This window comes from Rana temporaria, chromosome 5, assembly GCF_905171775.1.
Source record: "Rana temporaria chromosome 5, aRanTem1.1, whole genome shotgun sequence".
Lineage (NCBI taxonomy): Eukaryota > Metazoa > Chordata > Amphibia > Anura > Ranidae > Rana > Rana temporaria.
Genome location: NC_053493.1, coordinates 159,591,861 through 159,604,294, shown reverse-complemented (window position 1 = coordinate 159,604,294; position 12,434 = coordinate 159,591,861). Strand labels below are relative to the sequence as shown.

Below are 12,434 nucleotides of genomic sequence, written 5' to 3'. Positions count from 1 at the left end.
GAACTACAAGCCGTCTGCCGTGGTGGAAGACGCAACTTGTAGTTCATTCAATTAGAATCCTTTGAATGAATGACATGTGTGTGTGGGCCCTTCTTAGCTGCTTTTTTTCAAATTGTAAGTGGGTGCAATTTGAAAAAAAGAAAGAGTCCCTCTCCCCATTGGTAAATGTTGATATGTGTGTGTGTGTGTGTGTGTGTGGGGGGGGGGGGGTGTTAGGCATGTCTCTTACAGGGTTTAAAAATTATAATGAAAGCTAATGTGCACTTACAATTTATAATATATTATATAATATATCAATAAACTACAATGTGAAATTTAACAAAAATTATAGATATTTTTGCTACAGTACCTTTTTCAGTTTTGAAACAGCCTGGCCAGAGCGGATAGCTTCCATTAAGGCTTCTCTTGTATCTACAGCTACAGCATTGTTTGTTAAGACCTGAGGGGAGTTGGGTGCAGAACCTAATGTAGGTGGTGGAGGTGGAGGTGGAGGCAATACTGGTGAAGAAGGAATGGAGAATGTCTTTGTTGCTGTGGATTCAATTTCAGATTTTCTCATTGACTGTAGTTCATTGGATGCAGCAGAAGATACCTAACAAGAAAAGAGAAAACATTTACTCTTAGGCTTGATGTACACCGGACATCTGAAAACCTCTTCTGAACGTTGTAACTTGACATCTAGTAACCGACATTAAAAAAACATCAGTTTTGCCACTTTTAGGCTTCATGTACGTGGGGGCGTTGTTTAACCTCTCCTGAACGATTTAACTTGACAGCTAGAAACTGGCGTCTAATAACGTCCGTTTACATGCCGCGTTTGCGTCTAGAAGCGTTTGTAAAAAAGTTTTACTTTTTTTGGTTAAAATGAAAAACATCTGTAAACAAAACGCTGCTAAACGCAAGTTACCATGTTTAGCAGCGTTTACAAGCTGTTACAGGCATCTGGCATTTCAAATGCTTCTGAACATCCGTCCTGAACCCATTTATTTGCGTTCCAGAAAATGCTTCTAAACTCAACTGCCTATAAACAACTATAAACGACCCTGTGTATATGTACTGATAAGATAACAGAGGAGAGTTCAGGGGCAGCTGAAAAAAAATGCCCAACTGATCTTAACATCCGTTTACCAGCAGCAGTATACATTAGGCCTTACATGCCACGTTTAGGGGTGTTAATAAGCGTTTTTTAGAGAACTATTTTAAAAACATATGTCTGAAATTCAACAGAACAGCTGTTTCACTGAATGTTTCATTGACTTTGTTTAAATGTCATAGATATTAAGATATATTGTAGACATCGGGAAGATGAAGACCACAAAGATCACGGTAATTGATTAATAAGATAATAGCATTTTGAAAATAGGGTAACCGGAATCACATATTCCAATCAATAGAGTTTTACAACAAAACGTTTTCAATAAATGTTGAATAAGCAAAGAAGAGTTAAAATCCGTTTTGAGCTTTTTTTCTGCTGATTTCGGTTTCCCATTGGGCAGATTTACCTTCACTTCTTGTGCTATAGACATAACAGGAAGTAAGCCAAAATCTTGCAAAAAGTGAGGGAAATCCTCTCTAAGACAGCTGTCACCTCAGTAGGTGTTTCCCATTACTTCTGTCCTAATGACAAGAGGATATTTTAGATTTTCCCTCACTTTCAGTTCCTTTGATAATGGTCACTCTGGTAAACATCTTCTTATCAGTGATAGAGACAACAATAAAACTTTCAGATGGTTACTAGCACTTCTCTATTCTATCCAAAATAAAAAATAAATGTCTTTAGGTACACTTTTTTAATGTGCTAAAGTCATTAATCAAGCACAATTAACACTTGCATATCTTGCACCTGATTGCAGAAAACATTGCAACCTGTCCGAGGTTTACTAAAGACCACCTGGATGTTGCAGAGCATTAAAGTCCCGTTCACACTGAATCTGACTTTAACCTCCCTGGCGGTATTTCCGAGTCTGGCTCGGGGAAGGATTTCAGTACTAATAGCGGTAACCCCAAGCCAGACTCGGGATCTCATCGTAGTATCTAGGCAGTTACTTACCTTGTCCCCTGGATCCTGTGATGTCTCCCCGCTGTGTGAAAGAGCTGTCTCCTCACTTGATTCACATTGTGCCCGGGTGACGCCGAGCTCCGTTCCCTGTGATGTTGCGACGCACGGGGGCGGAGATCGGCGCCAAATTCAAAAAAGTAAAAACACAGTACACATACAGTACACTGTAATCTTACAGATTACAGTACTGTATAAAATAATTACACATCCCCTTTGTCCCTAGTGGTCTGTCCAGTGTCCTGCATGCAGTTTTATATTATAAATAATGTTTTTTTCTGCCTGGAAACTGGAGATTGTCCATAGCAACCAACAAGTGTCCCTTTATGTCAAAAGTGGTTTTAGACCAGCTAGAAAACAGCGATAATAAATTATAATCACTTGCAGAATTGAGTGATAGTGATTTGTGGGCAAATTCGTCATCAAACACTAAAAGTAATGACAGCCACAATTCTGCAACTGAGCAAATTTCTGTGTTTTTAAATTTGATTACATTATTTAATAATTGTTAATTTTATTATATTATTTTTTTTATAATTATTTATAGTTCTTTTTTATATTATAATTTATGATTTTACGTTTCAAACTTTAACATACCCAGGATGTCTACTAGACTCTTGTTTGGACAGATTTAAGTGAGTTATTCTAAGAATTACTAGCCTACAATATAAAACGGCAATTTTTCATGCAAAATAATTGTACCGCTTTCAGCACCAAAAATCTGACCTAATCATACTGCCAGGAGGTTAAAGTTGCACGATTTCAAAGCCGCAGGTCAGTGCAACTTCAGGTGCAACTTGGCTGACATCTGTGCAACTTCATGCACAGATGTCTCTGCACATCGCACCTGAAATCGCAACAAATAGTGCAGGGACTTTTTTCAGTTCCATTGCCTACAATAGAATGCGACTTGTCATGCAATTTGTACCTATCAAATTGCATGACAAGTTGCACCGGTGTGAACGGAGGCTCAAACTAAATCCAGTAGTTAACGCATGTTTCAAAAAATTGACAAAAAATACTTTAAGGGTTCTTTAACACTGTTACACTATAATAATGTGCAGTATGCCATTTTAAGGGGCAGCACGCGGCAAAACAAACATTAGTGTGAGCTAAAGGTGCTTTCAGTTGACTCCAAAGAGATTAATAGCACTGGATTACAACAAAATGAGTAATACACTTCACCATGCATTGTGAAAATGCTTGCATTGCGGCTAGTGAATAGCTGAACACAGCTTGGTTTGCTTTGAGCAAGGTTCAGCCAACACGAGTAATGTTTAGGTGCTTAAACTGAATCCAGTGAAGTCATTACATGCCAAAAGTAGAAAAAAAGTTCTGCCCATTTTCTGGGCTAATAGGCAAGGGATTGTCAACAAATGGTATGGGAGGTGGGCACTGCTCTGGAAAACATGTACCAAAGCAATAAAAATATTTTGTCTGGAAGCAGTGATCCTAGTTATGCGTAAAGTGAAACATTAAGAATACAAAACTCAATTAAATAACATACCTGGGGTTGCTCTAACCCTGTCTATGAAGTGGTGCAAAGTATACAACCTACTACACTAAAATCGACAATTATAAAGAAAAAAATTATGGCAAAATGACAGCTCCCAGCTCCTTATCCTAGAAAAGAGACAAAAAAAAATGATGCATAGAGTCCCCTCCCCTAATTCATACCAGGCCCTTTAGGTCTGGTATACATTTTAAGGGGAACCTCATCCAGAAAAAAATGGGACAAGGCCCCCCAACTTCCATGTCAGCCCCCTTAGGATCCTGTGATGTCATTGGCCAAATATTGTCATGTCCATATCTAACTTTATCTCAATATGTTTTTAACATACATGGAAATAAAACCAAAATAACATTATATTTTTCCTTCCTTACAAAGACTTCATGATTGTGGACTTTATTATTTTCTTCTATGTGATATGGTTACACAGATATTTTTACAGATAATTACACTGAGGTTACAAAAAAGCAATTACAGGATCTCTGAATATAGCCTGATACAGATGCTGCTGTCAGATTTAACAAGTTTCCACTTGCCTTTTTAAGCCTTGAGATACCATTGTGATCTCGAATTGCTGACAGTAGAGCAGATCTTTCATTCTCTGGCTCACAAAGCTTCTTTTCCCCTCCATCTGTTGGTGAACTCTAAGATAAAATAAAACATATATTTGTAGTATAAGAATATCTCAGGCAGCTGACAATTTGTTTACACAGCCAAATATACTCATGTTTTAAAGTAAACTAGTTCTAACTCTACAAAGAACCAAGCTGATATACATAATAAAATAGAGCTGGACTGAGTAACCTGGACTTACCTTTATAAATCCATCCTTCCAGCACTGGAAGCTTAAAGATTGGGCAATTTAACATCCAAAGGGGTTGATTTGTATTTTATTGTATTGTAACTGTATTGTCTCCCTTTTATATTGTAAAGCGCTGCGTAAACTGTTGGCGCTATATAAATCCTGTATAATAATAATAATTACTAAACTAAAAAGAGTTCAAAGTTTGGTGCAGCTGAGCATGGTAGCCAATCAGCTTCTAACTTCAACTTTAAGCTTTGACAAAAAAATAAAAGCGGATAGGTTTCTATGTACAGCTGCACCACATTTTGCAATCTCCAGTTTTAGTAAATCAAACCCATAGGTCAGTGATGGCGAACCTTGGCACCCCAGATGTTTTGGAACTACATTTTGCATGGTGCTAATGCATTCTGTAGTGGGAGTTGAACTTCATGGGAAACATTCCCAAAACATTAAGGGTGCCAAGGTTCGCCATCACTGCCGTAGTGTAACATCTCTCTATTGATTCATATACAATGATGGGCATTCTTAATCACCAATAAATAGGAGTTAGTCAACAAGTCTCAGTTTAACTTTTAAACCTGAAATTGGTATTTGCATAAAGTGTATGTAAATCCTAACAATGAACCTAATCCTTGAACCTACTCGATCTAATAAAAGTGCCATTAAAAAGTGTTTTTATACCTGTTCAATAAATGCAAAAAAAAAATAAAAAATGGTTAAAGTGGTATTAAACCCAAAAGCACATATTTTTTATCCTGCAGCTTACCAATTCTTAGATATGGGATACAGTAGCAAAATGTGTCTTCTTTTTTAGGCTTATTAGCAGCAGTTAGGGGGTTAAGACAGACCATTTAACAATGACAGGGGAGCTCACAATGATCAACCTTTATTGATTTATGTAAAATCTTTATCCCAAAGCAAACAAGTTGCTGTAACTGCCTTAGAAGTGTTAACTGGGATTTGGCTTCTATCTGTTGGTGTATTTAAATCTGCAAAGCATTGAACACTTCCCTCCCCTCAGAATAACAATTCTCCTGTCCAAAGGTGTGTTACTGGGCAGATCACCAGGTGAAGTAAAGAAAAAAAGTATAAAAAAAGAAATTTAAAGCAGCCACAACATCTAATGACTGGTAAGCGGCAATATATTAAAATGTTGGTCTTCCCTGCTCCCTGAATCTCCACCCACAGTGGATTCTGTGGTGGCCACTACACAGACTGTTATCCCTGAAGCAGACTGTTTACACTACATGTACCTGTTACCCTGGAAATATTGCGAGTACATTCCTTATGTTTTACATGTTTTTGCCTTATAAACAATTCTAAACTATAGGTGTTTTGGTGTCTCTTCCTTCCCATCCCTTCCCATCGGTTTGGGTTTAATACAGATTTAATCCTGTAAGAAATCCAGTAAATAACTTCAGTGTAATCAGCTCTGCATAGTTCACCTATTTGGACTACAGAAAACTCTCCAATGTTTGTAATTTTTGTTGTTGTCTTGGAATAAAAGAACCAGTGGACTGGTCTCTGGCAGAGATGCTGAGATGAAAACATGTGCTGTGGTGAGGTCTGTTTACTTGGGTATATACAGGAAAAAGAATGATTGGTAAAATGCATTATATCATTAGACGAAATGCGTGCTTATTAGCACAGGAGAAATGGTGTGCGCATAGCGTACAGCCAAATTTCCCTGACATCGTGGCGGGCCAGAATCTGAGTGAACAAGGCCTCCTTTAGCATCGCGATCAAGATGAGGAGAGAATGGGTCCATGGTACGATGCTTTGGGGAGGCTCTGCTTTGCAAAAGAACACATTTTAATCTTTTTGAAATAATGGATTGGGAGTTTGATCGTATGTCTGTTGTGTGTGATTTGTCAGCATGAATTGTGATTATCACCTATGTATGGGACAAGTAGATTGCATGAGTCTTGTAGAGTGTTTAACTGACTCAATGCACAGATGGTTCAGTGGACTTTGATGGTCGTTTAGAAAAGATTTTGGTTTGAAAATGGCTGCTGCCATGTGGCCATGAACGGGGGAGGGACAGGCAGGGTGCTACAATAGGAACTGTTTGTTGAAAGGGCTATGCCCTGTGGGAGGGGGACTCTAATTTTCTTAGAAAACATGCAAGCAACATTGTCCCCTGTGTGTGTGGTGACTTTGGGTGGGGACAAGAGTGTATGTTTTAAGTTGTGCTATTTCATGTAACTTTACCATTTTTAAGTGTGTTGTTTGGTTGGCCAAGGGTCCTAGTTAAAGTAATGAAATACATATTGATAAATCTATATTTATTGCATTAATAATTGATATTCAATCATTCATATTGATGAGAAAAGTTCCAAGTAAATCCGTTCCGTTCTCGTGAAAAAAACTCCAAAATTGATTTAATAATAATATAGTAAAATGTCACATGAATAATATCAATTGTAGAATATAAAATAGCATTGATAAGTTTCTTATCTTGAAATGAAGATGAATCAAATGAATACTTTGTGTGTGTGTGTGTGTGTGAAGCTGAATCGGCTTCCTTACATGTCTCCTGTGTGTGAATCCTAATGTCCCAGCATGTCAGCTCATCTCTCCAAGTGTGAATGAGCATGTGTGTAGCATTAAAGAGACTGCATGTCTGCTCCTCTCTGCTTATAAACCGGCCCCCACCTTCCTAAAAGAGGCGCATTTAACGTTCACATTTGCCTTGTGGTTCTACAAAAAAATAAATGCTAAATTCTAATCATTTACAGGAGTGGGTTGTCATTTACTCTAAAATTTCTGATGGTGGTGCTGTGAGCTATGTGAGTAGCTGCCTATTTTTTCCACCTCAGAGAACACGTTACAAGAGACTTATTCAGTTTTGCATTCATTCGCTGTTGAGTTCACATCATTGTGGTATATATTTAATTTTTCTCTCTTTTTTTTATTTCCTTATTGTTTCTTATTTATTTTATTTTATTTCTCTAACACCGGCTTTCCAACTTCTCTATCCCTCCGCAACGTTACCTCATACCATTAAATTGTATAGCATTAGGTGCCCATCACTTCTGCATATCCCATCGTAGCTTATACCCTTTCCAGTCCTTCCACTTCTCTTCAAACTCTTTCCCAATTCTCTCCATCCCTAAATCTTAGATATTCCAAATGATAGATTTCATCTACTTTATTACACCACTCTCTCAATGATGGGCTCTCCGGTTCTTGCCAATTACGGGAAATTTGTGAAAAATGTGAGTAGCTGCATTTAACTTATATAATACAAATTTCTTTTACCATCTAAATCAAATACTAATATATATATATATATATATATATATATATATATATATATATATAATTATATATATATATATATAAACATACATATATACCATACTAATACATATACATAGAAATACTGTAGTCTAAAGAAAGAACTATGGGCAGATCCACAGCCAGCGGGAGCAACTTAATGTTCCGATTTAAGTTACACCGCCGCAATAATTTCTAACTAAGTGCCCGATCCACAAAGCACTTACCTAGAAATTTGCAGCGGTGTAACTTAAATCTGTCCGGCGCAAGGCGGGCCCAATCTAATGGGGGCGAATCCCATTTAAATTAGGCGCGCTCCCGCGCCGGACGTACTGCGCATGCTCCCGACGCGATTTTCCCGACGTGCTTTGCGTTACGTTACATTGCGCCGAGTGATGTGAATCGCGACGTGTAAAAAAGAGATGCGGCGGGAAAAAAAAAAAAAAAAAAAATTTGACAGCGACGAGGGAAAGAAAGGTATACTTTTACATGGTGTACTAAGTTTACACTTTGTAAAAGCAGCCCTAATTTTGCGACGCAAACTAACACTTACGGAGACTTAACGAAGGGAAAAACCCTTCGTGGATCTCCGTAAGTGCTAATTTGCATACCCGACGCGGAATTTCGACAAGAAATGCCCCAGCAGCGGCCGCGGGTACTGCATCCTAAGATCCGACAGTGTAAAACTATTACACCTGCCGGATCTTAGGAATATCTATGCGTAACTGATTCTATGAATCAGCCGCATAGATAGAAACAGGGATACGACGGCGTATCAGCAGATACGCCTGCGTATCCCTTTTGTGGATCAGCCCTATATTCTTAGTTAACATACTAAAACTAGTGTCTTTGAAAAGGATGTATACCTTATCTCTGTGATGGGAGGATGGTAGAAGAAAACCATTGAGACTAATGGCAACCCATGTTTGAACCTACCATAGAATACCATATGAAGCGTCAAACAAATCTTTACATAAATATATAACAATTTATTTATATATTTCACTTTTTCCATATTTAGAATATATAATGATATATATTTAAGCAAGTCAATTATTCTCAAAGACCCACAAAATCCATTCATTCATTTGTTAATATTTATTATATGAATATTAGATATTAGATTAAAGAAAATCTTTATAACAAGAACCTAAAGTGTTTGTTCTACGCGTTAAGTGTTAATTTTGATGTCTCAATTGTTTGTCGGTTTTTGTGGGGAGAAATTGAAGTTTGTGCTGGTCTTGGCAGGAACAACAACTGCTTTGCATGCGTTAATGGTGCCATTTTGTCGTGGCCTGGCATGCGTTCTGCCAATTTATTTTGTTGATTGTTAACCATGTGACCTGTGCTGTGGCTTTTGTCGGCCATCTTGCTGTAGTCCAGATTCATCTACCATGTGGTCGTGGAATGGCTTTCGCCACCCATTTATCGTGGTTTTGACATTCTTTTGTTGCAACTTCCATTTTTGTGTCTGCTGTGTGTTGTTGCTGGTGGAATTTCTCAGCCTTTGGGGAAGATTTTAACGTTAGTGTGAGGTTAGTAGTATGGTCGTCCTGTTTTAAAAAGGTGATTTAGAGGCACAGTTTGGTCTTGTAAGCGTTTTTATCCCGGGAGAAGAACCACATTTTGAAGGATTTTTGTTTTATACAGTTAGTCTGTAATCATCACAGAGTGGAAATTGCTCCAATTTTAGGGGTGAGACACCGGGAACTGAGAAATTGTTTTGTTTAATGTTAAACTCACTAGTTTAAATTGTTCTTTTCTGGTTAGATTTTGAAGACACCACTTTTGTTATTACAAATGGTACAGCCTTGTTTCTAGGCACCATTTCTGTTTTCCTTTAAGTGAATTGTAAACTATTGTAGGTTAGCTGTGTTTGTACTTTTATCAACTTTTCAGTAAAAGAATGGCTTTTCTTTGTATTGAATTTCAATAGATAGTGACTAACTTTGATTTGATTTTTAATTGTTTGGGCGTTTTCTTTGAGTTTCTCAGAGGGCAATTCATGCCCCTCCCACATTGTTTTGGATTTTTATCGCTTCAGCTGCATCTTTTATATTATAGCTTACGGTAAGAAAGAAAGGCTTTCAGTTTTAAGTGATCTGACTGCCCAGGGGCTGAGGGGATCAACTCCAATTTCCAATGTGGGGGTTTTATTTTGCCCCTTTCCTGGACTAAAGTTTTTTTTTTTAAATGTTGGAATTTCCTATATGATGCAAGCCATAGATTTTCTTGATAGACATAGTGATGAAGCTAGGCACCCCCTCAATCTTCCTGTACATTGATATGTAAATAAACCAGTTTGATGGTTTTTTAAAAGCTGAGCATGCAACAGGAAGTTATTTTCAGCATTTTATGTATCTACAGGAAGTTGGTGGGAGGAGCTTGGGGTCTTCTGAAAGGTGAGCAAAGGGATTTGTGTTTTGAAAGGACAATGGAAACCAGTTTGATTTTTAAATTTAATTCCAGTTGTTTTTTGAAGTTTTATACTGTAATACAGTTTTGATAGAGAGTAAACAGGAGGCATTCACATTATTGTTGTAACATCTAGCTACAGGTAGAAAGAAGCCATAATATTGTTTTGAATAGTGGAGGATTTCATGGTGCTTTGTAGTTTGTCTGACAAACATGTTATAGCATAACTTGAGGCAGCTACGCTAGCAGCCCTGCTCAGGCCGTGTACAATAATCAGGAAGCAGGGGCCGGTTATAGTGATAAAGGCGCAAACTATAAGCGCTCCGAAAGTAACGCGCAGGGTTCTCTGGATGCAGAGTTCGCCAAAAAAGCAAATCGAACGGGCAATGTGCCGTCCATGCAGTGGAGGATGGCTCCACACCAGTCAGACAGCTACACCGCACATGAGGTCTGGGTTTGTGGCTCTGGACATGAGACCCCTTAAAGAATGACATATATGGTCAGAGGGTACAGTAAGGGGGATTCCTTTGGAAGGTACTTTTAAAGTCTAAAGGTACGACCTCAGAATAAAAATACCTTGGAAGTAGTTCAGCTGTAGCTTCAGAAATCTGTAGGGTTGATGGATGCGTAGTACACACTTTTGTGGTTAAAATTTTCATGCCTGTTTTTGAACTTTGTATGGCTGGTCCATGCAAGGTTTTCAAGCTGCTCTCATATTTTTCCCATTGTATTTTTTTTCTATTGCTAAAAGAGTGAAGGCAGCATTCCGGCTGGTTGTTTTTTTGTTTTTTTTTGTTTTGGAAACTATGAATTATCTCCCCCACATTTGTATCTGAATGTTCGTATGTAGTAACATGAATATTTTCGAACTTACCACATCGATCCTCCTACGCGTCGCGGCTGTTGTATTTTTGTAGGGACGGGAAAGTAAGGATTACAGATGATTTTAGTTTAATTGGTTTTAAAGAATGTCATTGACAATTTCCAATGTACAGTAATGTCAATATTGTTTGCCATTCTTTGCAGGTTAAATATGAAGGATAGTGTAATAATTTGTGCTTGTATTTTTTTCAGGTCCAATGAGTTTCTGAAAGTGTATGAACATAGTAAGCAGGTGTATGTAGACAGCTGTACACATGGATAAATACACACACCTAAGGAGGTAAAAGTATCATAAGCTATTTCGTTGTTACTTTTTTTTTTCCTGCACCACTCTCTGCGTGTCTTCCTTCAGTTTGTAATGAGGAAGAAAATGGGGGGATAAATGTAAGAATGACAGTTTTTAAAACTAATAATATTAATATTTCTAATTCTAACCAAGTTTTTGCCAAGACTGTCTTTCTTTGATGGAATTTAAATCAGCAAGCAGCAGTCTGGTGAAGGACGCTCCCATAAGAACCTTTTTGTCAATGGTTTCAGGTATTACACCCCAGATGGTAAGCCACGCAGAGGTTATGCAGTGACCACAGTCCACAGTTGTACTTTCCACATTAGCTGTCACCTACATTCTCAGCTGAAGGGGTAGGTGCAGTCACTGTAACATGAACTTCAAAAGGTCCACCACAGGGTTTCCTCCTGGACCCTGACACAGTAACCAGTTTACATTCTTTCCAACCAGGTGACTGGGTCATTGTAAAGAAGCTTGTGGGACGAGACTACGCCAGCCACTGCAAGAAGCTGCTCAACCACACCAAAGAATTGAGGACTATCTTTGTCTATTTATATTTTTTTGTTTAGTACATTTTAGCAAGGGTAACAATGAAAAGCATCCCAACTTATTGTTCAAAGTGTATTCTCAGACAAACTAAAAAAAGCAAACAGGACCAATTACTGGGTCTACTCTGAATCTCCACCAAGCTTTAGTCCCCAGCGATGACAGCGGCACATGCTATTTATGATGTAAATATTGGTATGAGGTGTTTTGACAAACTAGTGAAGACTCCAAACAGATACTTGTCAATGGAATTTAACAATACATTTCTAGAGGGTAAAATTGGTTATAGTTTGGGTATCAGGACAACTAGGTAGCCCACAAGTGTGTTTCAACTTTAGTTTGGTGCTTATATGAATCTGCAGCTTATAAGGTAATTCTCCCAATGCAAGAGGTTCATGTGTGCTGATGAAACTCGTCCCAGCATCTTTTGGTGGTAAGAATGGCAGGGACAGCTAGAAGAGAATTGTTCACCAACCCCGGCCAGGTCTGGGAATGGTTTCCTGCATGTACAAGGTGTGGGGGGGGGGGGGCTTGAGCTTATGATACGATTGAACAATTCTCATCCATTGTGGATAGAGTGTTCATTTAAATTGTTGAAGCCAGAGCTATAGCTAGTGAAGGTTGGAATCCTTTTAAGGGTTTGAGAAACTTTGGG

At 38.2% G+C, this 12,434-nt stretch overlaps 1 protein-coding gene across 1 annotated transcript in view; it reads right to left on the bottom strand.

Moving 5' to 3' along the window:
- Positions 1 to 12,434, bottom strand: part of LOC120940440 (protein cordon-bleu-like) — a 47,577-nt gene that overhangs the window by 29,338 nt on the left and 5,805 nt on the right. Inside the window, 2 exon segments of the mRNA XM_040353307.1 lie at positions 350 to 592; positions 4,103 to 4,212. Coding sequence (XP_040209241.1) covers positions 350 to 592; positions 4,103 to 4,212 — 353 coding nt within the window.